This window comes from Ctenopharyngodon idella, chromosome 6 (assembly GCF_019924925.1).
Source record: "Ctenopharyngodon idella isolate HZGC_01 chromosome 6, HZGC01, whole genome shotgun sequence".
Classification (NCBI taxonomy): domain Eukaryota; kingdom Metazoa; phylum Chordata; class Actinopteri; order Cypriniformes; family Xenocyprididae; genus Ctenopharyngodon; species Ctenopharyngodon idella.
Window position 1 is genome coordinate 11,136,044 of NC_067225.1, and position 27,158 is coordinate 11,163,201.

The 27,158-nt window shown below is 36.2% G+C and overlaps 1 protein-coding gene and 1 long non-coding RNA gene across 25 annotated transcripts in view; one reads left to right on the plus strand and one right to left on the minus strand.

Moving 5' to 3' along the window:
- Positions 1 to 27,158, plus strand: part of LOC127513925 (uncharacterized) — a 757,994-nt gene that overhangs the window by 34,182 nt on the left and 696,654 nt on the right. The window lies entirely within an intron of this gene.
- lrrfip1b (leucine rich repeat (in FLII) interacting protein 1b) overlaps positions 1,641 to 27,158 on the minus strand; it is a 42,644-nt gene continuing 17,126 nt past the window's right edge. Inside the window, exons 2-22 of one of the 24 annotated variants that reach the window (XM_051896081.1) lie at positions 24,801 to 24,887; positions 22,313 to 22,330; positions 22,018 to 22,065; positions 21,478 to 21,522; positions 20,368 to 20,418; positions 19,016 to 19,081; positions 17,242 to 17,286; positions 15,227 to 15,292; positions 13,394 to 13,471; positions 13,035 to 13,064; positions 12,793 to 12,918; positions 12,549 to 12,719; positions 10,994 to 11,086; positions 10,740 to 10,832; positions 10,376 to 10,468; positions 10,097 to 10,229; positions 7,135 to 7,184; positions 6,917 to 7,034; positions 6,725 to 6,804; positions 6,412 to 6,516; positions 1,641 to 3,430 (exon numbers count right to left, since the gene is read on the minus strand). In XM_051896081.1, the coding sequence (XP_051752041.1) occupies positions 3,320 to 3,430; positions 6,412 to 6,516; positions 6,725 to 6,804; positions 6,917 to 7,034; positions 7,135 to 7,184; positions 10,097 to 10,229; positions 10,376 to 10,468; positions 10,740 to 10,832; positions 10,994 to 11,086; positions 12,549 to 12,719; positions 12,793 to 12,918; positions 13,035 to 13,064; positions 13,394 to 13,471; positions 15,227 to 15,292; positions 17,242 to 17,286; positions 19,016 to 19,081; positions 20,368 to 20,418; positions 21,478 to 21,522; positions 22,018 to 22,065; positions 22,313 to 22,330; positions 24,801 to 24,887 (1,707 nt within the window). In that variant the 3' untranslated portion in view covers positions 1,641 to 3,319. Of the gene's footprint in view, positions 3,431 to 6,411; positions 6,517 to 6,724; positions 6,805 to 6,916; positions 7,035 to 7,134; positions 7,185 to 10,096; positions 10,230 to 10,329; positions 10,469 to 10,739; positions 10,833 to 10,993; positions 11,087 to 12,548; positions 12,720 to 12,792; positions 12,919 to 13,034; positions 13,065 to 13,393; positions 13,472 to 15,226; positions 15,293 to 17,241; positions 17,287 to 19,015; positions 19,082 to 20,367; positions 20,419 to 21,477; positions 21,523 to 22,017; positions 22,066 to 22,312; positions 22,331 to 24,800; positions 24,888 to 27,158 lie in introns of those variants that run through there. The other 23 variants (XM_051896083.1, XM_051896085.1, XM_051896082.1 and 20 more) reach the window with 23 other exon arrangements.

Below are 27,158 nucleotides of genomic sequence, written 5' to 3' on the forward strand. Positions count from 1 at the left end.
AGATTTAATGAGAATCGCAGTAGCGTTTTGGGTTGAATTAGTCAAACTGGATTTGGAGTGTATGTGGTCTACAACAATCTTTAGGTAGGTGATACATGTCACAGTAACATCACATGAATTCCAGGACCCAACATTTGCCAGAGCGTAACACTGGCTCTGCCAGTCTGCCTTCTTGCCATAGTGCATCCTGCTGCCATCTCTTTCCAAGATAAACAATAGACACACACATGACCTGCCACCTGATCTAAAAGAAAATATGATTCATCATGACCCTGAAGCCGGTTCACCGGTTGTCCTCCCTTGAACTATGTTTGCCACTGCTTACAAGAAACACTTCACATGACTTGCCATTTTGGAGATGCTCTGACCCAGTCGTCTTGCCATCAGTATTTGGCTTGATTTTCTGCCCACATTTAGTGCTGTTAATATTGATGGGTTTTCAATGAGTTCTTATGAAGGACAGGCCTGAATTTTCCTTAGAGCTGCCAGTTAGAGCTAGGCTGGCTGTGTGGAAGAAAAGTTAAATCTCCAGGGGCCAGTGTTCAGCTGTCTGTGTCTGAGGGCCAGCATGACTAAAAGACTTCCATCTGGGCATTTTACTCCCTGTATTTCCTCTTCTCTCTCTTCCTCTTACATTTTTTTATTTTTGTATTCAACTGAACAGATTTGCCTATGAAGGATAACACAAAAGAAATATTTTAATTTAAGGAAATGTGACAATGAATGTGTCTGGTTAGATATGGACAAAATAATAATACATATATATTTTGGTCACACTTTAGATTAGGATCCAATTCTCACTATTAACTATTAACCATGACTTATGCCTAAATAAACTCCTAATTACTGCTTATTAATAGTTAGTAAGGTAGTTGTTAAGTTTAGGTATTGACTAGGATTAGGGGATGTTGAATATGGTCATGCAGATTAAGCATATCCTAGTAATATGCATGCTTATAAGCAACTAGTTAACAGTGAGAACTGGACCCTAAAGAGTTACCAAAATATATAAATAGGTAACCTGTCAAGGCATGGACTCCACTAGACCCCTGAAGGTGTGCTGTGGTATCTGGCACCAAGATGTTAGTAGCAGATCCTTTAAGTCCTGTAAGTTGCGAGGTGGAGCCTCCATGGATCGGACTTGTTTGTTCAGCACATCCCACGGATGCTCGATTGGATTGCATCCTAGTGCCATGTGTTCCCCAGGTAAGCAGCCATCCACGTGATGTAAAAGAAAACGTGATTCATCAGACCAGGCCACCTTCTTCCATTGCTCCGTGGTCCAGTTCTGATGCTCACGTGCCCCACTATTGGCTCTTTCGGTGGTGGACAGGGGTCAGCATGGGCACCCTGACTGGTCTGCGGCTATGCAGCCCCATACGCATATATATATATATAGCCAACTATATGACTTCATCATCATGGCATGTTACTGAAAGATTTGCCTTTAACATAGATAACATCACCAGAATGCAGAACTGATCTACCAGCTGAAAATTTAGTGCTGCCCTCTGCTGTTTAAACGCACACCACTTCCATGTTTTCAATGTTATGAGGGAGCAGAATCCATTTTGTAATTCTTGTTATTTTAAATGTAAAATAATGCAATAAAGGAATGAAATAAAAACCTGAAAAGTCAGTGTTATTGCATGAGTTTATTTCTTGCTATGCCATGTCATACAGAAGAGCTGTAATACAGGTAAACAATGTAATTTGTGTGTCGCTGTCTGTTATTTCAAAAGTTCAGCATATCAGTCCTTAAGAGACAGTATGTCCATGTTCACTGAGTGTGTAAACAAGGTGGCACATTGTCTCCAATGGTTGCAGAGCCCTGGGGAGGGATACAAGTGAAGCTCGCAATCAGCAAAAAGAATCATCTTCTTGCCACAACCAATTATCCAGCAGATACAGCATCATGACATTCATTATTACAGCTGTTTTCATAACTTTTTGTGTAAATGTAATGGTCAATTACACTGAAAAGCGTTATTGCAATACAATTCCTTTTTCTTTTTCTTAAAAAAGCCATGTTCATTTCTATAAACCCCAAATGCATTGAGATAAATGATACACTCTTGAAATGGCAGACCATTAGTGAAAGTGCTACAATGACCAGCTTCAAAAAAACAGCTGCACTCCCATTTATTGTGTTGACTCAGCATGTTTTCGAAAGTAAGACTCAGATTACAGATTGTATCTAGTTTAAATTGAACATAAAACAGTATTCTGATCATCAGCTGCGCTTATACTGTCCGTCTACTTCTACTTACAATGTTACAATGACCAAAACCTTTGTTTTTATACACGGAAAGCAAGTAGGTGATCTAAAACCTGCATATTAAACAAAAAAGTATCTTCATCATTTGGCCCACTTTAGTTGAATAGATATGTGTGAGAGAAAAAAGAGTGCTTCGATAAAGCAACAAAGAATTGCTGCCACTGAGAACATTTATAAAAGGACAATGATTCAATACTTTGACCCAAACACACTCCATGAAGTTATATTAAAATTGTTATTGGATCATAGTTTTTGTAACCATGTCGTAATATAAGTTCCTCAGGATGTTTACGCAACATTAGCATGTAAACAAAAATTACTAACATCATAAAGTGCTAGTCCACCTTATTTAAGTACGAACCGACACTTGCACACGTACAGATTTGGCGTAAAACAAAATGGACGTTATAACAATTCCAAACTTCAAAGTGATATTGCACATATCCTGCATAAGTTGTATAAACTGTCTGCACAAAACATTGCAAGAAAATGCACAACCGTCTCTGTATGAGAGCATACATTCATTCATTTAACCTCTGGACTAAACAATTCCCATTATCTCATTACACAAAACGGTTCCACGTACAGATATGTTAAAGTTTCTGAGTAACACATTTGAATAAATTTGAATACTGATGCAGAGATAAAGTGCAAGATAAGTCCCTCTGAACCAACACTCTGATCTCCACCTGTGCTGCGCCGGTCTGTAGACACAGAGATCCCTAACCCAGTCAAAAAGTATCGAGAGCTCATTGAGGGCCTGAATTCTGCTAATCCAAACCAAAGGTCACTTTAACGAGCCTCGGTAAGAATTAGTTTTTGATGTGTCCTCCGCTTGGAATCCTACTAGAAAGCAAATGAAGGTTGATGTTCATGCCCGTTAGCCTTATTTACTTTGTCAAAGTCTGAACTAGCATGATTATGATTGAGCTAATTTGATTTGATTTTGATAAAGGTTTTAGTTTTATATGGGTGGCAGATCATTGCTGCCAGTTGGCTGGAGGAATCATGCCCTGACTGCAGAGTGGCCACAGGCGGGCGTCACTGCTGTGCCAGTAGGGCACTCCGATTGGCCTTCATCTTCTCTAGTCTCTTCGTCAGGTGGCTGTTGCTTGCTTCCAGCTCATCGATACGGTCAAGAGCAGACCTCAGCTGAAGAATAAACACAGTTTGTTACATCACAAATATTCAGTGGCTTTGTAAATATCACTAAATAACTATACCACCTTAATAAAATCTCTGAATATCACTTGTTTGTTTGAGTTGGTCTTAAGCCGAGCTCACACCAGAGGAGTTTTTAAATCCTACCCGAATATGAAATCTGGTTGCAGCACACACGTAAGGAGAATCTTCACATATTTTATTCTCACAAATCTCAAACATGCACACACTACAAGATGTGAAATTTGTAGCGCAGCACACACTACAGGATATTAGTAAGATTATCATACCCAGAAGAGCACCTCACGTGATTTCAATGGGAAGCGGATGTAAACATATTCGTCGCTGACATAAACAGGCATGTTTACATTTGCTAGCAGCTTTCTACACTCACCTGTTCAAAACCATAGCGATTTCTCCTCAGCTTTTCTCTTTGTCCGTACGGTTGTGTCATGTTATTGAAGACGCATTGTTCAACAACACTTAAACGCACCGTTCCACCATCTCCACTGTCTGACGGACCCATACAGCAGCTGGTTTCGCGGTCGTAATTTCAAAAGCGCACTCATTCACTTCTCTCATTGGCTGTTGTTTAAAGAACTGACATAATCTTCCCGATTTAAAATCCTAAATATCAAACATGTTTGATATGATCGGGGAGGCCCCGATTTGTGTGTGAGCAGATCAGGAGGAGCAAGATTCGATCTGTGAACGCCTCACACTACCAGATAATCTGCGCCAAACATCGGAGCCGATCGAGGTCCTCGACAAGATTTTTTCTCTGATTCTCGCAAGGGGAAAATCGGGCATAAATCAGCCTAAAACTCCTGTAGTGTGAGCCAGGCATTACCAAAAGAAATGCCTAAAAATACAACAGTTCATTTTGAATAAATGTACCTTTTATCTCTTAACTTGTATCTCTTATTTAACTTTATACAAAAAGAAATTAGTATTTGACAAACAAATTCTATTTTTAAAATATACTTAATATTTTTGTTAAATTTCATTCAACACATTTGAGAATGGAGAAATTATACTGATCAGTTTCAAGAACTATTATTTCTCATTCCATCATTCTCTCATCTTTAACAACAAATCAAGCGTAGCTTGATCAAGTCATTTAAGTTAGCATCAGCTGACTCTCAGGTGATCCACATCTACCTATAGGAATAAGACACCTATAATAGCATCCCTATATATAAGGTCCATTCAGTATTCAACGGCTTTATCGCGTTGTTTGTCCATCCCAGCTCCTCCTCTCATCCAGTCAGGACTTGGCCTTTGATATACCTCTTCAAATCAGACATATTCTCTTGAATTATGTTGTTACATTAAATTATTGTGATTAAGAACATAAATGATATCTGCAATACATTTATGTTGGTTCTGTTCTGTTTACTCTAAGGGGGTTATTGCTGCTTTTCCATCTCTTATCCATGCTAGGCTGCATGGATGGGCAGGGAGTTCTTTCCCAGAATAGAACCATACCGCCAATCCAAACTCTATGCTAATTGTCAATCATCATTGACTATAGTGGTCCTGACAGAACTTGGAAGTTGGACACAATTAAAGGATTAGTTCACTTCTGAATGAAAATTTCCTGATAATTTACTCACCCCCATGTCTTTCTTTCTTCAGTCGAAAAGAAATGAAGGTTTTTGAGGAAAACATTCCAGGATTTTTCTCCATATAGTGGACTTCACTGGGGTTCAACGGGTTGAAGGTCCAAATGTCAGTTTCAGTGCAGCTTCAAAGAGCTCTACATGATCCCAAACGAGGAATAAGAGTCTTATCTAGTGAAATGATCAGTCATTTTCTAAAATAAATAAAAATTGATATACTTTTTTACTGAGCACTGCTCTTCAATGCGCCATTACGTAATCACTTTGGAAAGGTCACGCGGAAGTACCGATCCAGTGTAAGTGAACGTGCAAAGATTAAGCCAAACGGCCTTTACAAAAAAAAAATAAATAAAGGTAAAACAATGATATCGGACAATTTTGAAGTTGGAGGAGAAAATGAGATGGAGTTTTTCGCCCTACAACGGTACTTCCGCCTACGTCACGCGTGACCTTTCCAATGTGATTACGTAATTTGTGGCACATCGAAGAGCAGTGCAAGACGAGCATTTGTGGTTAAAAAAGGTTTTTTTTTTTTTTTTTTGAGAAAATGGTTGATTGTTTCACTAGATAAGACCCTTATTCTTCGTCTGGGATCATGTAGAGCCTGCACGAAAACAGCAATTTGGACCTTCAACCCGTTGAACCCCAGTGAAGTCCACTATATGGAGAAAAATCCTGGAATGTTTTCCTCAAAAACCTTCATTTCTTTGTGACTGAAGAAAGAAAGACATAAACATCTTGGATGACATGGGGGTGAGTAAATTATCAGGAAATTTTAATTCTGAAGTAAACTAATCCTTTAACAATCACGCACAAAGAGAGGGAAATCTGATCATTCTATGACACAGACTGTATAATTGTTGAAATTAAGTGTTATTTTGTGTTTTCCACAAAATGAATATAGGAAGAGATCTGTTTGTGCATGTTCTGTTATGTTTGGATTTATGGGAGTTTATGTTAAACTGCCGTTTTGGGGTCACCATTGTGGTGAAGAGTATAGCGTGTGGTTAGGATCGAGGATGGGCCAATAGACATTTAAGACACAAAGAAAGTCCGAAAGTGAGTTTTGACTGAGCGTAGATCTGTGCTGGCTCCGTTTCAGATGGTTCAGTCCGATTTGGTGAACTGGTTTAACCAGTTCACTAAAAAGAACCTGTTTGCGAACCAGACATCACTAAATCAACAATCCAATCGATTTCCTATGGACAAAATCAAGTCCTGCACTAGTTCGAGAAGCTGTTTCACTCAGATATACCGTACGTAACAATAGGGAGGAAAAGACTTTCACAACTTCTGTTTCATGCTGACTTTAAGACTATATGAACTGCATGCAGCAGTTTAATAATGTACCTCTCTCTGTAACTTGCGTTTCTCCACTTTCAGTTCATCTTCCACTTTCTCTGCAGCCTCAGCAGACGTCTTATAGCGGCCCACCTGACCCTCCAGCCGAATTATCTGCCGCATGACAGAGATTACAGGTTATGCATGAAATACTGTGCAACTGGTTGTACCACAATAAGAACAAAATTAATAGTGCATAAAGGGAAGTAAAACTTTAAAGGAGAATATTATTAATTACTGATGATGAAATTGAATGCAAGAGCATGATTCTGAGTGCCTCTGGGCATAAAATCTTGTGTTCATTTTATCCATTTTGACTTACGTTTTGTTCAAGTGCAGTAACTTCTTGCTCAGACTTGACAAGCTTGAATTTCAGGTCACTGATCTGCCTGTTAGCATCCCCTGCAGAAAAAAAAAAAATAGTTGAATTACATTTTTGAGGTCACATGAAAACATAAAATATATGACAAACCAGCCTAAAACAAGTATGCTAGTGATTGAAGGTGTATCTTACTCTGCAGATCTAGGATATGAGGATCCAGACCGTTCTGTAGGTCATCCTCATCCGTGCTTCCCGTTTCTTCTGTCCCATTCTTCTGTTTCTGCTCTGCAGTAGCTTTAAGCTTCCGCACCTGCATATACACACACGGTATTTCATAAGATGCTCTCCAACAATATCAGTTATATAAAAAACAAATAATCACTTGAAAAGGATGAAATGACAAAACTCACCTGGTCGAGCAAACTCTCTCTCTCTTCCACCAGCTTCCTTAATCTGATCTCTGAAAGATGCAAACAAAAACATGTACAGCACATGAACCTCATACAGAATCGGACAATGGTACATACACAACGAGACGATGTGGGCACTAAAATAATTTATTTTGTAACACAAAGTATACAAACTGGGACTGTCATTTTAACATTTTACAATGAATTATACAATGACGTGCATTTAGCATGACCAAAAATGCATGACTTGATTGCAAAATAGATTGCTGGGGTGATCAGAAATAAGAAAACAAACAAAAAAAAAACAATATATTTACTTCTAAAGCCAAGTCTATTTAAAACTTTATTCCTCTGTATGTCAAATGATCTTCATTTGAGTTTTATTCCAGCAATATTCCTATATAATTCATTTAATAATCAACATATCATGTAATTAATTTTAAAAAGGTTCAATATAATTATTGTTCTTATTTAATATGAATATACTATTGTGTATAAATAGAAAATGTATATATGGTGTTAATATGATTATATTATTATACATATTATCCTTGTATATGTCCACTGGTGTGAATGTTATTTTGTATAAAACATTTTTGGTATTTGCTTTTTATTTGTGGTGACAAGTGATTTCAATTATGATGATGATGATGATGATTACAGTATTGGCAAACATGGAGAAGTACATTTTCTTCCACATTATAATGCATCTAATTGCCAATGCATTTGGATTTTTATCCATATCACAATGTATTCACGTTTCTCTTTAGAATTTTTTTTCAAAAATCAAGATTTTTTTTTTTTTAATTTCAGAATATTGAAAGAAATGTATAGCTTTTGCATGCTCAAAACGTGTCTGGATCTGTCTCATTTGCATTAAAGATTTAAAGTACATATGCAAGATTACATCATTTCTCAATGAAAAATAAAATCAAAAGGACATTGTCATAAACATAAGAAAAAAAAAAAAAATCTGTGAAAAGTCATGACACAGAGCAATTGAACATCTTATTAATTTTAAACTTGGTCTTAAAGAACATGTGTGGTTCATTTTCTATACTCAATATTATTTCTTTTGGAGGTTCACTGCTATGAGCCGCATCCAGCGCAACAGCTTCCTCACAGCTATCGAGAAGGAAAGCGGTGCACTTGTGCTCTACTGGCACGCTATATGTGTCCTCCACATAATGTAACTCTGGCTCAGCCTCTGTCTCTTGCTGGTCCCTGGATTGTACACCATTGTCTCCTGTGGTATTAAATATATCCACTTCGTTAGAGTCTGTGGGTTCAAACATGAGATCTTGAGACGTTTTAACAGCAGCATTGATTAGTTATTGTTCTCTGCTGGGCTGGTCTGTGGTTCGTACACTGTAATTTCCGACATGATCTGATTCTCATGTTTAAATGGTTATAGTGAAACAAGTTTCTGCACTTGAATCAATGTCTCCTTCATGTTTGATTTTAACAGGTTCTTCAACATTAACTGAATGTACTTTACCTTCGTGGTGTTAATTTTGCAATCAGTAGACTTGGAATTGTAGTTTTGGCATGTTAATGATAATGAATATGGCAATGTTAATGTATTTGGTCTTGGCAGACTAGATCTTCTCCACACGCTGCTGCTGCAGAGTAATATGGATTTGTTACTCCCAATAAATACACGGATACGCTGCTGTGAGCATGTAAGATATGCTGCTGCTGCATGAATAGACATACTATAGCAGATCGAGGCAGGTGGAGCTGGGGAGGTGGAGGGTTTCAGAGGAACCAAACTAGCCTAGAGCGAACACTGAAACCAGACTATTTAAATATTGACCAAGCAATCTCATTGACTGCAGAATCAGCAGAGGCTAATCAGCTTGTGCCATGAGCTAATGGTGTGATTGCTTGGAGATTGCATGTAAAAGCCTATCAGCCTGTGCCATTTAGAGCTAGATATTTATAAGAGTTTGCTACCATTTGTGCACTAAATGTGCTGACTTCATTCTCAGATGGACAAGTCTTTGCTTGGCCTTCACTTTGTCACTTTTCATCTGCTGTCTACATTTAGCATACTGTAATTGACTGCAGAAATGGGTTTTAACAACTTCAAATCACTGATCTTCTTGCTGGTTTTCTGGGATTGCATCAGATAGCAAACAGTCCAGTTTCTGTGCCTCAGATCTTGTACTCCCCTCTCTTTTAACTTCTTTTTTTTTAGGTATACAAGTCAACATTTCCTCATTTAACAGATAGACATGGAAATAACACCAAAATGAATTCCTCCCACCATCTTGATTATTGGTCTTGCCATAATTTTGTTTAATCTCTAATCTTTAACATATTTGTAATGTTTTCTACAATTTCTGCAAGAAAATACCATTAAAGCAAAATGGTAACAAAAATTTACATAATTTGACTACATACACTTGAAAATGGACAAACCCAGCAATTGGGTTGTTTTAACCCAGCAATTGGGTTAAATTTTTGCCCAGCCTGCTGGGTAGATTTATTTAACTCAAATATTGTTTAAAAATTACTGTTTTGCATGCTTAAAATTAACCCAAAGTATGTTGGAAATTAACCTTCATTAATAAGTATAATGAATAATACTTAAACAATAAACATTGTTAAATTGGTTATTAATAAATGTTCACTTTTTGATTATTATTGTTGCCTCTAGTAATTATGTGTCTGATTTTTAATTTTCAACCTATTTTGGGTTCATTTTAAGCCAGACATATAGTCATTTTTAAACAATAGTTGAGTTAAATAAAACTGCCCAGCAGGTTGGGCAAACATTTAACCCAACTACTGGGTTAAAACAACCCAATCGCTGGGTTTGTCCATTTTCAACCCAACTTGGGTAGTTTTTAACCCAGCATTTTTTGGAGTGTACATTTGATTGCAACAAGTAAACCTGCTGCAATAGCTGATTTGTTCAGATTGTGAGTTAAAAAATACTGGAATCCATTTGTCTTACCTAACATGCCGTCTCCAGTCATGGTGGGCATGTGAGAGTCTTGATTCAATCGGGAAGCTGTTTCCCCATCAATCGCCCTGTCTGCTAACTCCCCATTGGCCGTCACCTCAGATCCCAGCACAATGCCATGTTTCTGTGCAAGAATACAATCTGATATCAACATCCCATTTTTTCCCCTTTATGTTATTATTATGGTCCTTTGAATTCAAAATAATGATGCTAAATATAATTACTTCTATATCCTGTCTGTGATTGCCAATATTCCTTCTATATCTCTACCTTTAGAGCATCCTTAAGCCGGCAAACCTCATCCCTGAGTGCCTCCCGTTCATCATGGATAATGTCTGAATATTCCTTCTGCCTCTCTAAGGCCTTAATGCGGCCGTCCGCAAAAGTAAACAGTCAGGGAAGGAAAGAACAAAGGAGTAAAGGAAATCTGTAAGGTTAGGAAAGACTACAAGGGACATGTGACAGTATAAAGCATTACGTATTTTAACAAGTTAACAAGGGTTAATAAGTTACACGAGCTAAGGAGGATTTAGGGAATTCTGAAATTCAAAAGATTATTAAGTGTTCAAATATAAAAGAGAGAATTGTTTTGATGCTATGATTAATGAAACATGGCCATGAAAAGTAATTGTACCCGGATCTTTTTATCTTTCCATTCCAATGTTTCTTGGAGGTCAGAAATCTCCCTAATATAGTCCGCCTGCTTCCCGCGAGACTGTTGGGCATCCTGAGCCCCGGCCATGATGGCAAGCAGAGGAAAACAGATGGACAGATAGGAGAATATTAAGAGGAGAATATGAGAGAAGACAACAGAAAAATCCATCTATGTTAGGAAGACAAAGAGCCAGAAGAAGTTTGACTGCCCCATCATTTACTGGTGACGCTCACCGTCAACAACTCTTCACTCTGCTTCAGTGTTTCCTTCATCTCCTCAAACTGGATCTTCAGGATATTGTGGGCATGACGTTCTCGCTCACACTCCTAAAAAAACATTACAATCATAAACGCCCATCAGTTAAGTATGTGTGAATTTGCAGTATATTCTGTCACAGTTATTTGAACGGTAGTATTATTACAATTAAAGGACTGAATTATGACTTCATAATGACCGGCTGTATGACTGTGTGTTTGGATGATCAACAACAACAAAGCTGGAGAATCTCACGCAGCCAAAATGAGGATTGTCAGTAACGGTGTTCAGCCTTACATTGTTCAAACCGGAGTCGACACTGATGGAGAGACTCAGGAAGAAGTTACAACTTTTAGGATGTTTCTGAATGGTTAGTGGATAAATTTATGTAGTTGCTGTGGAGTTGATTCAACTCATCCACTAGCATGTGCCGTCATGTTAATCTTTTGTGTAAATCCAGTGTTGAATTGACCCTCGTTTGTGAAGCAGTCTGGCGTAAAATTACGGCATGGCAACAACACTCTACTACAACAACCCTTCCTCTTCTCTAAAGCAGCCCAACATGGCCTCGCCCCCTTTGTTGCATGCTCTTGGGGCGGGGTTTATGTAAATTTTAGGGTCAGTGATGTCATTAACCCAGGAAGAAGCTCGTTGTAGTCCCTACCAACTGTTAAACAGAGAATTTTTAAAAGAAAATATCTCCCTTTGCATTGAACTTTGAGCGTCGTAACTTTGCAGATGTTGTTAATGCTCAAACAGCAACATCACACACTAACTAAAGTTAAAAAAGTGAAATCATGATCAAGGACCCTTTTAAGACTCAAACTGTCTTCGATACAAAAACACCCTGTGCGAGTTCTTGTTTTTAATGTTGATTATATTATACGAGCAAGAACGCAATTTTTCCCAAATATCCACATGCCTGCAAACGTGACATTGATTTTATACAACAGTTCAACAAACATATTGATATTAATATTATTAATATTAGGTGAAAAAACATATTAAATACAGTATTGCCAGTATTGTTTGTTGTATTTTGCAATGAAATAATAGTTCCAACGAAAGCCACAGCAGAACACAGCAATGTTTCGTCAACGAATCTGCGGCTGTGAACGAATCATGAGAGTCAATGATTTAATTACATAGCCACTTGCTTCGTTACTGAATGAATGAATGACTCGATGACTCACTCATTAAGACAGTGATTTATCGCCACCTACTGGCGGTTTTAGTTTAATATTTAAAAGTATCACTTCATTTTTAACACCATTGCTTATTTCTCTATTGAACTTTTTTTATTTAAAACATTATTTTATAAAGGTATTTATAAAGGTAAAAAAAAATGCACTGGAAAAATCAATTTAAGGGGTAAAATATTGTTGCTTAATGGAAAATGTGTGACTGCAGCACACGTGTGCCTTAAATGCCTCAGGGCAAAAGTTTGGGAACATTTGCTCTACAGGATTTTCCTTATTTTGTATTATAACCCTCTTTATCAAAAAATTGACTTCATCACTTGATAAGCCTTACCCTGTTTTTCTCCTCACACTCTCTGCGTGTCTCACACAGAATTTCCTCCAGCTCCATCAGAGTGTCTCTCAGTGTGTCCACCTGATACATCAGGTTTGTCTTCTCATTGTCCAGCTGAGCATTGGACACCATGGCCTTACGGTACTTCTCCTCCACCTCTACTAGGGAGTCCTGAGAATAGACAACTAAATGAAGATCTTTACAAATAGATCATTGCCATTATAATTTAGTATTATGAACCCACCTTCATTTCCCGTATGGAGGCCTCAGTGTCAGCTGAAATCGAGGTATCACAGCTTCCTCTCCGTGATAACACTCCACCCAGAGATGCTAGAGTAGCAGCAGAGAGGGTGGAGGCTGTCCTGGACCCCTGAGGAGGTAGTTTAAATATTTACTTGGTTTGGCAGGTCATTTTGTTGTGGTATTATTCATTGTGATGGATTAAAAATTTAGTTTGTGCATCTTTTCAACAATTATCCTACTGACCTTTTCCAGGAAGTCTGACCTTTCCTCCACCTGTATGAAAAATGAAATGTGTTTCATTGTAAAACTCTTCATACAAATCCACATTAAATGAGAAATACTCAATTTAAACAATTATGCATCAGAATTGGGGCATCTATAGATACGTTCCATGCTTTATTCACTAGAGGGAGCACGACACAAACAAGATTCATGCTAATTCCACCTGATACTGAATATTCTAGTGTGAGGAACAGGCTATGCAGAGGAGCAGGATAACAGGTCAGTTTGTGCCATTGATCTTCATGTGTTACAGAGATGACAGGCTCGACCTTGAAACTGCAGTACTGAAGCTTGGTCAGTGATAGAAAAGGGAAGCTCACCACTGGACTGGCACGGGCTGAACTCGCCCTAGATGAAGCTCTGGAACTGGAGCCCAGAAAGCCATTGTAGTCTGAAGGCTGACCAGAAAAGCAGGTACAGAGAAAAAAAAGCAGAATAAGATGGACAGAGGAGCAGATGTTAGCAGGAAGAGAGTTAGTTCTGAGCATGAAAGGAAAAAATGTGGGAACTGATACGTATAAAGTTTAAAGAAATGCCACAGTACCGTATACACTGCTGTTCAAAAGTTTGATATTAGTTTGTTTTTAAAGTCCCCCTGTGGTGAAAATCAAGTTTTTAATGTTGTTTATATGTCTATGTGGTGATTTTAATATGCTTTAAGACAAACCATGTGCAAATTGCTGAGTATTTTCTCCTTAAAACTGCAACCCATGGTTTGAAATCGCTGGTGTTTGTGACGTCACAAAAAACCTTGTAACCAATCACGTCAATGTGCCGGCGGGCTTTAGCATATCATTAACAGCGAACTAGCAGGGGAGTCTCGAGAGAAGCCAGGTTATCCCGGTATATTTTCTGTTGATATGAAAAATCGTGTAGATTTAGCAATATGGAGGGTGTATGAATGTTATGATGAACTATATTTTTCCACCAACATTTCGAGTTGTTCAAAGTGTTTTCTGATTTTCAGAAGGCAGCTGTGTGACTCTGACATGGCGAACGGGAACATGGTTTGTGTAACATTAGCAACACATTATTAGCTGTTTGATAACATAGTCAAGCAAAAGACTAATCATATTAATCACCATTATGTGTCCGACGTTGTAAAGAGCGATACCATTGTACAGCGTTTACCTCAGTAAGTTGACCGAGTGGATCTCTGAGCTGGCATGAGCGAGTGGAGGCGGGGCTAATTATCATATTCATAGATCCGTGTGTACTAAATGAGGCAAGAGTGTAGAGTTACATTCAGGCTATTTTAAGGCATGAAGAATTTTTTTTTCACAGGAAAAAAACATTTAAATATGTAATTTTGGTGATCAAAGATGAGCTTTAAGGGATACAATTATTGACTACATGGGGACTTTAAAAGAAATCTCTTTTGTTCAACAAGAATGCATTTATTTGACCAAAAATATAGTAAAAACAGTAATATTGTGAAATATTATTACTATGTAAAAGAACTGTTTCTATATATATATATATATATATATTCCTGTGACGGCAAAACTCAAAAATTACTCCAGTCTCCAGTCACATGATCCTTCAGAAATTATTCTAATATGCTGATTTTGTACTAAAGTAACCTTTCTTATTATAATCAATGTTGTCAGTGATTAGTTAAAAACAGCATTTATCTGAAAAAGAAATCTTCTGTAGTAATATAAATGCTTTACTGTCACTTTTGATCAATTTTATGCATCCATGCTGAATAAAAGTATTAATTTCTTTAAAAAACAATCTTTTGAACAGTAGTGTAAAACCATATCTGTATTGTGGGTCAAAACACACACTGACATACAGCATTAGCGGGTATCTGTGCAAAGGAGAGTCAATCAATCTGACTAGTAAACGACCACACAAAAGACAGAAAGAAATTCAATCCAAGATGATTAACCATCAAATGCATGCTTTACATACATACACCAACAGTCCCACTCTGACTACTGCCATGCAGGCATCCGAACACAACAAGAGTGGGAAAAACAGCTCCCAAACTTTCCTCAGAGAAGCTCATGACATAAACAGACACAAACAACACCTAGTCAAGCCTGTGGTCTGAAAACGGAACCATGCAAGACGCTCAACAAGCCCAGACTGGCATTGGGTATCAGGTCATGCCCCTTTCAGAGGGATAGGTAAAGATCGGGCCTTACGCCTCTAGCGCTGGAGCCACTGAAACGCCTAGTGCCAGAGAATGAACTCTCTTCATGCAGTGACCCCTGCAGACAGAACAGAACACCTCACACACTCCATATCTCTCAGACATAACCATGGAGAACACAACAAACAGTTAAAATAAAGACCCTTAAATGACCGCTTTATGTATCCAAAATGGCTGACCACCATGAAATGTGATCAAACAGGGCTGCTAACAACCAGAGGAGATGTACTTTAAACACATTATGAGGAGGAAATGCTCATTACATACAAAGCCTCTTTGTGTGTTTATAGAAAGTTAACACATTAGCTAATGCACTCTGATGTATTCTGAGCACTTATGGAATGACAAAATAAAGAATTGATTTCTGCGTTAGATGTCTGAGTAAGAGGCTATGAAAGCCGTAGACATGTGTAACCATCAGTTTACTATACTGCATGCAGGTATCTGCTCACGAGGGATTGAACACACACAACAACACGTCCGTAAATGAGATAGTTTACCCAGAAATGAAAATTCTGTCATCATTCTGCTCTAATGTTGTATCAAACATGAAGAAATATCTAGCAGAATGTCCAAGCAGCTCTTTTCTACAATGAAAGCCTTCGTGAAAAAAGTTTTCTTGTTGATTGCAATTAAATAAAAAATAAGTAATTTAGTACATTTAAAATATATTAATATATTTTAAATATATAATATAAATATGTTAATGGTTAAAATTATAATCACATGTGCTTTAGTCAATGCATAACATACTTCTCTAATGCACAACAAAAGATTATTAACTATAATGAGTGCAACTTTTAATAGGACATTGTTTGAAAGTGCACTTTTTAAAAGTGTAATTAAGTGTAACTCACCCGCATGTCGTTCCACACCTGTAAGACCTTCGTTCATCTTGGGAACATAAATTATGATATTTTTGATGAAATCTGAGAGGTTTATGACTTGTCCATAGACAGCAATATAATCACCACTTTCAAGGTCCAGAAAGGTACTAAAGACATCGTTAAAACAGTCATGTGACTGCAGTGGTTCAACTTTAATGTTATGAAGGGACGAGAATACTTTTCATGGACAAAAACAAAACAAAAATAACGACTTTATTCAACAATCTCTTCTCTTCCCTGTCATTATCCTTACGCAGGTGACGCAGTGAAGGCTTTCGAGTTTACGTCCGAATGCTGACTCAGTATTGGCCAAAGCTGATCACGTTATCAGCACAATGCATGTGTGTGATGCTGACGCAGGAGCCGACCAATAATGAGCCAGCGTTCTGACGTAGAACTTGGAAGCGCTGGATGTAAACAGCGTAAGAGAATGACACAGAAGAGAAGAGATTGTTGAATAAAGTCATTATATTTGTTTTGTTTTTGCGCACAAAAAGTATTCTCGTCTCTTCATAACATTAAGGTTGAACCACTGCAGTCACATGACGATGTCTTTAGTACCTTTCTGGACCTTGAAAGTGTTGATTGTATTGCTGTCTATGGATGAGCCATATACCTCTCAGATTTCATCAAAAATATCTTAATTTGTGTTCTGAAGATGAACGAAGGTCTTACGGGTGTGTAATGACATGAGGGTGAGTAATTAATGACGCAATTTTCATTTTTGGGTGAACTAACCCTTTAATATTATCTGAAAGCGCTTTTTTTTTAAATATGCTTTTAAGATTTGAAGTACACTACAAATGCAATAAAATGAAGCACACTTTATCAAATGGGAGAGGATGGGGATGAGGAAGAGCTGTTGTCATCATTCACTTCCATAGTATAGAAAAGAACAGCTTGAACATTCTACTAGATCACTCCTTTTGTGTAACACACACACACACACACACACACAAAAAAAAAAATGTATATGGGTTTTGATGACAACAGATTCCATTTTTGGATGAACTATATCTTTATGTTCATTACAATGTGTGCCATGTATTCACCAAGATGAAACAGAGTGAACAAACAATCTGCATGTCAGGTTGCATGCAGACGACAACTGGAAACAAACCCTGTGACTTCTTGAACGGGGGGTTTCACTAAAAAGCGCAGAGGGCTAAAAACAGACAGAGAGGGGAGGAAGAAATATATATGCTCATAACATTTCATGTCAATACTAAACATTCTTCAAGTAAAATAATCATCTCTCCCCTAAATAAATAAATAAATATCAGAAAAAAATAAGATTTTTATTTTTAAATTAACAACATCAAACAACATCCGACCAGCAAAGAAGCACCACATCTTAAAACACGTTTGTATAGACCAAAATAATGACAGCTCACTTTTGCTGCTTTCTTGGTTACGAAAGCATTTTTTTCCATTCATTTTCTCAATAGGCATTTAAAATAGGAATGTTTTAAATTTTCATTTAGCTACATTCAATGAAAATAATACAATTTAAAAATACACTGGAAATGTACTGTATATCATCTGACCACACTTGACAATTTCCAACATTTGGGATTTACTAATTCTAATTCTTGAATACTATTTAAAGGGATAGTTCACCCAAAAATGAAGTCAATGGGTGGGCGAGATCTGCTTGGTTACAGACAGTCTTTCAAAAATCTTCTTTTGTGTACAGTAGAACAAAGGGTAACACTTTAGTATAGGGAACACATATTCACTATTAACTACAACTTTTCCCTCAATAAACTCCTAATTTACTTCTTATTAATAGTCAGTAAGGTAGTTGTTAAGTTTAGGTATTGGGTAGGATTAAGAATATAGAATAAGGTCATGCAGAATAAGGCATTAATATGTGCTTTATATGTACTAATAAATAGGCAATATTCTAGTAATATGCATGCTAATAAGCAACTAGTTAAAAGACCCTAAAATAAAGTGTTACCGAACAAAGAAATTTATATAGGTTTGAAACAAATTGAGGGTGAGTAAATGATGACAGAATTTTCATGTTTGGGTGAACTATCCCTTTAAGGCAGAAATTAAAGTGCAGACGCATTTAAAGATGTTTGGGAAAATTTTCGCGACCAAAAGGAGAACAAAAATGTTTTGACAGGAATCCATGAGATCGGGAAATTTCCATTGCATCAGGTTCAAGTTTGTCAAAGTGAGTTCTGGGTGAGCGGTGCTTCATACATCACTACACTATTGATAATGGACTTTTTTAAATTCACAAAATTTCATATAAGTTTTGCTAATGTGGCAGCACCAGAAGATGCAATGCTAGTTTCAGTAACAATGACTTCTCTGATTGGTGGATTTCACAGCGAGTATAATGTAGTACTTAAGAATGTACACACTGTAAAAAAGAATTGTTAGTTTAACTTAAAAAGTAAGTTACCTGGTTGCCTTAAACTTTTGAGTTCATTGAAATTAAAAACTTGAGTTAATACAATGAAGGCGATTGATTTAATCAAGAGAAACTCAAAATATTATGTTATCTGAATCACATTAATTATCGAAGTTGATTTGACGAAAGAAAAAATGTGATAAATCATGAAAATAATAATTTTAAATAAATTTCAGATCTTAGGATTTTACAGTTGCCTACACAATCACCTAAATTGATTTTTTTTTTCTTCACAAAAAGTCTATTTGTCTATCAATTTGGTTATTTTGAATGTGATTTTCACTTCCAGAACCCTTCAGTTCTGATCTACTGACAGTTGTTTGAAAATCAGCGTTCCTGTGAGATGACCGAGGAAAGAGGAGCAGGCAAAATGAAGAAAGGGTTATAAGATAAAACAATGAAGAAGAGAACTAATTCTAAAGGAAGGAATAAAGAGGGATTGTTAGGGATTGTGAGAGGGACAGACCCGTCCATTTTGTAGTCTGGCTGAAGGCAGACTGCTGGTGCTGCTGCAGAGATCTGTGTGGTTACCCTACGGCAAGCAGAAGAGGACAAAAGAACAACATGAGAATGAGAAAAAAAAATAAAATAGCTGAGGTGACAGACTGTTGCACAAGTGATGAAGAATGAATGAAAGCGGGAATAAGCAGTGACAGGGATCTGTGTGCAAACGGCAGCCGCACAGACTCTGGATTCATTATTCTGTATCATTAATACTTATTAATTTAATAAATGAGCTTCAAATAACGAGATTAGATTTATTTATTTTACATAACTTCAGTGATTTGAGCAAGCTATTTTACATTGTTTCTCTTTGCATTTCACTGATGTTTTCTTACACTACTGGTCAAAAGTTTAGATTAGGCTAACTGTAATTTTGTAATGTTTTAAAATTTAAAATAACTGTTTTCTATTTTAATATATTTTAAAATGTGTGTTTATGTAGTGTTTATTTTTGTGATGTAAAGCTGAATTTTCAGCATCATTACTCCAGTCTTCAGTGTCACGTGATCCTTCAGAAATCATTATAATATTTTCTTATCATTATCATTGTTGAAAACTGTTTTTGCTGCTTAATATTTTTGTGGAAATTGTGATACACTACCATTCAAAAGTTTCGGTTAAGTAAGGTTACTAAAGAAAGAAAGAAATACTTTTATTCAGCAAGGACACATTAAAATGATCAAAATGGCAGAATGTTACAAAAGACTTGCAAGACTATGTAAAAGACTATGTAAAATAAATACTGTACTTTTGAACTTTCTATTCATCAAATAATCCTAAAAAAGTGTGTGGTTTCAACAAAAATAATAAGCAGCAAAAACTGTTTTCAACATTGATAATAACATTCTTATCAATTGAGCACCATTAATAACTGAGCAATAAATCTGCAAATTAGACTTGATCATGTGACACTAAAGACTGAATTAATGGATGCTTAAAATTCAGTTTTGCTATCACAGGAATTAATTACATTTTAAAATCTATTTAAACAATAAAAACTGTTATTAAAAACAGTTATTTTAAACTGTAATAATATTTCACAATATTATTGTTTTTTTACATAATAAATGCAGCCTTGGTGAGCAGAAGAGACCTCTTTAAAAAAATAAATAAACACGATTCCAAACTTTTGACCGGTAGTGTAAATCCTGAATATCTATTCTTATTTAAGTGACAAAATATTAAAATTAAGAGAAAATAAACTTCAAATTGCGTGTTAAGCAGTAGAAACTGCTATAAAATCTCCAATGTTTTTTTTTTTAATTGTATCATCCCAATGAAAAGCTTTATAGAAAGAATCACAGGTATACTAACCCTCAAACTGCCCCGACTGCCAACAGACATCCGCTCCTCATCATCTGATATCTGAGACAGGAAGACAAAGAAAACAGGGAGTGTAAAACTGTGCTTTTCTGTATGCCTGCGAGTTCACTGCGATAGCAAACAGCTAAAGAAAATGTGGGTCAAAAAAGGATGCTTACTTTACAACATTTTTGTCAGTGATTTTTTTCTTAATTATAATTCAAATTTTGTGTGTGTACCTACATATTTTGTGGTTCTAGTATTCATAACTAGCTGTATATAAAAACTGTGGAAGCATGTTTCTGCCACGGAATGAAAAAAATAAAAAATTATAATTTTTTACTTCATCTAACAATTCTCTTTTTTTTCTCACAATTGGTATAGTTTATATGTCACAATGTGTACTTTATAACTTGCTATTGTGAGTTTATATGTCACAATTCTTAGAAATAAAGATGTAAACACATAACTCTGACTTTTTTCCCACAATAACTCACAATTCTGACTTTTCTTTCTCACAATTGCAAGTTTATATCTTCCAATTCTGACTTTATTTCTTTGTAATTCCAAGTTTATAACTCGCAATTTTGACTTCATAAACTCACAATTGCAAGAAAAATGTCAAAATTGGGACATAAAAAGTTGCAATTACTGTTGCAGAAACAAATAGGAAAAACTGGGTATGTGACCATTTAGATAGTAAATGTGTGTGTGTGTGTGTGTGTGTGTGTGTGTGTGTGTGTGTGTGTGTGTGTGTGTGTGTGTGTGTGTGTTTGTGCGCAGTTCAGGGTTTGCCTACATTGTTTGTTTCTCACACAAAGTTTTCATATTGGAAGATTTAGCACAAAAGTCATATGGACTATTTTATGACACTTTTATGGAGTTTTATGGTGTTTGAAAGCTTCACTATAACCGCATGGAAATTAGCATGGAATTTAGTTTTTTAACATCATAAAGATGAGTAACTGATTTTCATTTTTGGGTGAAGTACATCTGACATCTGTTATGAACAGCACACTACAGGCAAAAATGAAATATAAGAGGAGAGTGATGGAGAGGATGAAACACAGGCAAAAGTAAGAGACTAAAGAAATATTTAAAGGACAAAAAGCAGATACAGACCGAGGTATGTTTCCGAGAGCGGTGGGAATACCGCTCACTGTCCTCCTGAAAAGCAGAGCAGGAAAAGAGGACAGAAAGCAGGAAGTTTTAGGTCAAAAGGTCACATGATTATCAAACACCACAAAAACTGAACAAAGCATGCACTGAGAGATTACGCTGTCTGTCATATCACGGTTTATTACAGGGCTCAGACAGGGTGTCTGGAGGGGTGGGAGGAGAGGGTTGAGTGCTTTAAGATGTGGGTCACGCGACCGCCCTATAATCCTGCTGTATGTTATGACCACCTCTACTAAGCCCTAACATGTCAGATGGGCCTCCTGCCCCCCACTGCTCCAGCAAAGCCTGTGAAATGAGGATCAGACACAGACTGCCTAAGAGACATGCAACACCAACCAATCACATTTCATTCTCTGAAGGATACACTGTGATAGTTAGGGTTTGATTAATGCATTCAGGACCTGTGCTGTGTGCATTTTCTAAGTCATATTCTATCTTTGGTGTCTACTGCATGCAGCAGTGTGGTATAATGACGGGTCATACCATCCACTGTTCAATATGGCCCCATTTGCTGTCCAGCCCATAGTATTTCTGGTGCAGAGAGGAGGAGAGCAACACGATCAAGTGAGGAAGGGTTATAATGAAAGGATAGGAGGATGTTAAAAACAGGTTTGCAAGAGAACTTGGTTTGAGTGTGGGATTGGTCTTCCTCAAGCTTTAGCTGTATTTTTATAACCTGATGTTTATAAAACAACAATGCAGAATACAACAGCTTATATTTCTGGTGATCAAATATGTGAGCACAGTTTGAAAGATATTATGTTGGGACAGATCTTACCTTTTGCGCTTGATATATCTAATTAAACAGCAGGGAGACCAGGATGAAGAGAAAGAAAGAGAGTGAGACAGGAAGAGAAAGATATAAAGAGCTTAAAGGAGACTATAGGGATCATTTCTAAATAAATCAGGAGAGAGCTGGTGAAAGAATAATAAAATCTAACAGCGTAAAATATATTGTCATTTTTATAACCCAAAACATTCTCCAAAGCCTTTTAAAAATTATTCTGATTCAGAATGCCAACAAATGAACCCTTAATGCTCTCAATATTCTGGCGGATGTGTTTTACATGCTATTTTCGTGGGATATATAAAGCAATATTTTTGAAGAAAAAGGTGAAATTGTGCTAATGTGTAACAGCATAAAATTTAATTTCTGAGGTATTTTATGTTAAAAATGTTGTCTTTGACTGGACTTTTATTGGACACATACACTACCATACAAACTGAAAAGTTTGGGGTCAGTAAGATTAATAGAAATTGGTTAAGAAATTAATAATTTTATTCATAAAGGGTGCATTAAAGGATTAGTTCACTTTAAAATGAAAATTACCCTAAGCTTTACTCACCCTTCTGAAGCGAAGCGATGCGTTTGTGTAAGAAAAACATCCATATTTAACAAATTATAAAGTAAAATATCTAGCTTCTGCCAGACCGCCTTCTGTATTCAACTTAGGAAGAAAGCATAACTGACGTCGCGAAGTTGAATAGGGAAGGTGTAGGACGTAACGTCAGCGTTTTAAACCGCAAGAGGCGTTACACTTTCTTCGTAGATAGATATTTTACTTCATAACGTGTTAAATATGGATATTTTCTTTTGCACAAACGCATTGCTTCGTTTCAGAAGGCCTTTATTAATCCCCCGGAGCCGTTTATGATGGATGGATGTGGATGGATGCACTTCCTTCAGCTTCATACTCATTGGTCCCGTTCAATGTCATTATAAAGCTCGGATGTGTCAGGATATTTATTAATATAACTCCGATTGTGTTCATCAGAAAGAAGAAAGTCATATACACCTAGGATGGCTTGAGGGTGAGTAAAGCTTGGGGTAATTTTAATTTGAAAGTGAACTAATCCTTTAACTCTTTCCTCGCCATTAATGGAATTTTCCGGAAATCTATATTTTTACTGTTATACGGTAGGGGGTGCTGTTACGCATCTTCTGAAGGAGTACAGAATCTTACGATCAAAACACACACAAAAAAGACAGAAAAAAGCAATAAAAGCATTGCTTATGCATGTTGTTGACAAAAATTAAATTTTCTCAGCTTTTTGTTTAAAATGTTTTTTTTAATTTTTTTTTTATGAAACTTAACTACATTCAAGTGTCGATAAAAAAGAATGCATGAAGCTAGAACAAAATGTTGTTGTTTTAAGCAGAGGCTCTGTTCTTTCTTTTGATATAATTGCATGTTCAAATATTCATACAACAAAAAATTCTGGAGGCCATGAAATTTTTGTGAAAATGATCAAAAAATGCTGGCAGTAGCTGGCAACTTTTAAAAAAATATTACTGTTTTACTGTATTTTTCATTAAATAAAAGCACTCTTGGTGAGCATAAGAGACTTTCTTCAATTAAAAAAAAATTGTACTGACCCCAACCGTTCAAACAGTAAACTATCATCGGTCCAATATATATTTAAACACACACAATAGCAGTGCTGCACACTCTAAATGACAACCACAAATATTTTCACTATTACGCTAAATATTATCAAAGAAGATATTCTAAAATATGATACTCTTAAAACACCAAAAATGTCACATGACAATACAATTAAAAAATAAAGGATATATACCTCCAATGTATGTGAAAGTAATAACACTCACCTCATAAACCGTACTCTGCGCTACATAAATATGACATATTCAGTTTACTATTACAGACTAGTAAAGGTAAACACCAGCACACACACACACACACACACACACACACACATCAATGATCACATGATCCATGATCACATGCATCTCATCTTTTTTGTCTATATGCTAAGCAAAACCTTTATACAAGAAAAATGAATATTTATACACTATTTTCCCTGTGTCACAACTTTTAGACTGGTTTAGTGTTAAATTTTTAAATCATTAATAACTGTGTTTCTGCTCCAATTCAATTCTGATTCTGCTTAGGCTTTTTATTTTTATATATATATATATATTTTTTTTTTTTTTTTTTTTTTTTCAACGGTGGAGCAAAAACAGATAAAAATACTATAATATTGCTTTTGAAATTTAAGTTACTCAATATTCTGAATATCAACAAAGTTGCAGGCACAAGGCACAAGATATTTTTCTATGACAATTATTTAGTATTATTTACTGATACAATCAGAATTTAGTAATTACACTCTTTCCTGTATGATTTTGCTTAAATAAAGCCAGTGAGAATCATTCCATATAGAACCGTACAATACAGGCTATTTCTTATAGCCTAAGAGGAAACTAGAACTGTAACAGTCTGCCAAACAGATTATCCTCTGACCTCTTTCTGTTGCCTCTCCAATTCCTTCATACGGATTTCTCGAGCTTCTGCCCGGGCTGCCCGTTTAGCTGCCAGTCTTGCCTCCGCCTGGTAGAAAGACAGAGAGAGAGAGAGTCAGAACTGCTATACTAAAAATACTAATCACATAAAGCATTTTTTATATATTCAATACAGGTGAAAGTCAAGACTATTTACCAGTGTGAGTGAGAAAGGCAATTTGTATGACAGTGAAAAACCTTTTCTGCTTGAGTTCTATGCAGAGCAAAAGCTAACATTGAAATTGAGGAGAGTTCTTGGAATGTAATCTAATTAAGCTATCCACAGACTTTCAGTGATTAATCTATTAGAGTTTTAATCTCATCATTGACTTCATTGACATGAGGGGGTGGAAGTCCCGTGGAAATGAGCACCAATCAGCAGCACCATAACTAAGATCAAGAACCATTAGTAATGACTGTACCTACTGTATAAAGAAAATGTTAAACTATAACAACAACAAAATCAACATGATGGTCAAGGAAAAATATAATCGACTGTTATATAACCATAAAAAGAGTCATGAATAGATTGTAATATTGTAAGCTGTAAACACAAACACAAAAATAGATTGTAATATAGTGAACACAAACACAGATTGTGAACTAAAGTTACCAGTTAAGCACACACACACACACACACACACACACACAGTACCAGGAAGGAATAGCTCACTCACTGCCTCCAAGCTGCCATTTCCGGTCAACATATGAAACCCAAAGCATAACAGAGGACAAAGAAAATGCTGCTCAACAACCCAACTGATGTACATCACTGTAAACGCTTACTATCTGTCATCATACAAATACCTTTTTTTGGTCCTCATACTTCAAATTCATTGTGCAAAAACAAACAAAAAATGCTTCAAATTGAACACTGCAATTTTCTAATATTATCATGAAGTGTTCTTTATAGTGTTTGGTTTATAAATGTGTCTTGACTCTCAATGGCATCATGCTCTTGGCAGCCAATAATTTGCAGTGGAGAACATATTGTGGTCGGCACAACCCGTGTTTATCATTGCAAGTGAGCCTGGGTCACATTTTCTTTTAACATTTTCAATCAATCCTTTTGTTCTTTGTCCGAAAATATGAATTTTGCATTCACTGCTGTTCAATGCCATATATATTTTAAACAAACTTATAGTATATAAGTTGCTCTTATCTGCCATTTTGTTTTTTTGTTTTTTGTTTTGTTTTGTGTTTTGGCATACTCATCCATGTTTTTGCTATGGAAACTAAGTGATAATTTAGGACTCAATAGGGGGCAGTGTTTTAAATGTAGGCCTCTTACTCAAAATAGTGAACAAATTACCCAAGCATTTCTCCTTCACACTGGAAATAAATAAATAAATAAATAAAACTGACTAATAAGCTGATCATGTTATAGGCCTACTCTACTAGAGTAAACTAGTACACTTTGTAGTTGTTATTATTACCCATTAACCTAACAAAAGAAAGACTACAGTGCAATACTGTTATATAACAGACATGTTTGAAAGCCTAGTGGGGGAAAAAAATTCCCTATTGGTCTAGAAAACAAAAGTCCCGTGGAGAAGCCATTATTTAAGGTAAAAAAAAAAAAAAAAGGTTAAATTTGAATATATATCTATATACTGTATATATATATATATATATATATATATATATATAAACAACAGTTCTTTCTGGTTCTCAAATCTGATTGGCTGAGAGCCGTGCGATATTCCCTCAGTATCAGCACTGGAACCGTTTCACCGTTGATATCACTCCGCTTGTGGCGACTTTAATGGTGGTCGAGCAAATCCACCATATTTTTTACAAATACTACTGTTGTTGTGTCATGGAATGTAGTTTTTTAGGCGAGAATGTAGTTATTTAGACCTCACATACGTGACTCATATGTAAACATAGCGTCTATTTTACAGTTTGTTTAGACACTTTTGCAGATATGACTTCCAGGCCGTCAGCGGCCGTTCAGCGCTCATGTACCCACAGAGAACAGATTCATCTCGGCCAGTCCTTCAGGAATTTGCCACTGGCTCTTATGTAGATAGTGGTTAAATATGAGATATAATTCATTTGGGGTATATAACCAATTTGGGTTAAGGGGAAAATTAAGTTTCAAAACTTTATATTTATGTTATATTTAACTTAAATCCTGTACTAGAGTGCTGCTTTTGTACGTTTGACTGAATTGTTTGCTTGTGTTTATTTCCTATTGTCTAATGGCTATTATTGTTCATTTATATATACATTCAGTGAAAGTTACATTATTACACCATTAGATGGCAGCAAAGACTGTCTTTATTAGTGAGTCAGTAACAAATTGAAAGGGACTGGT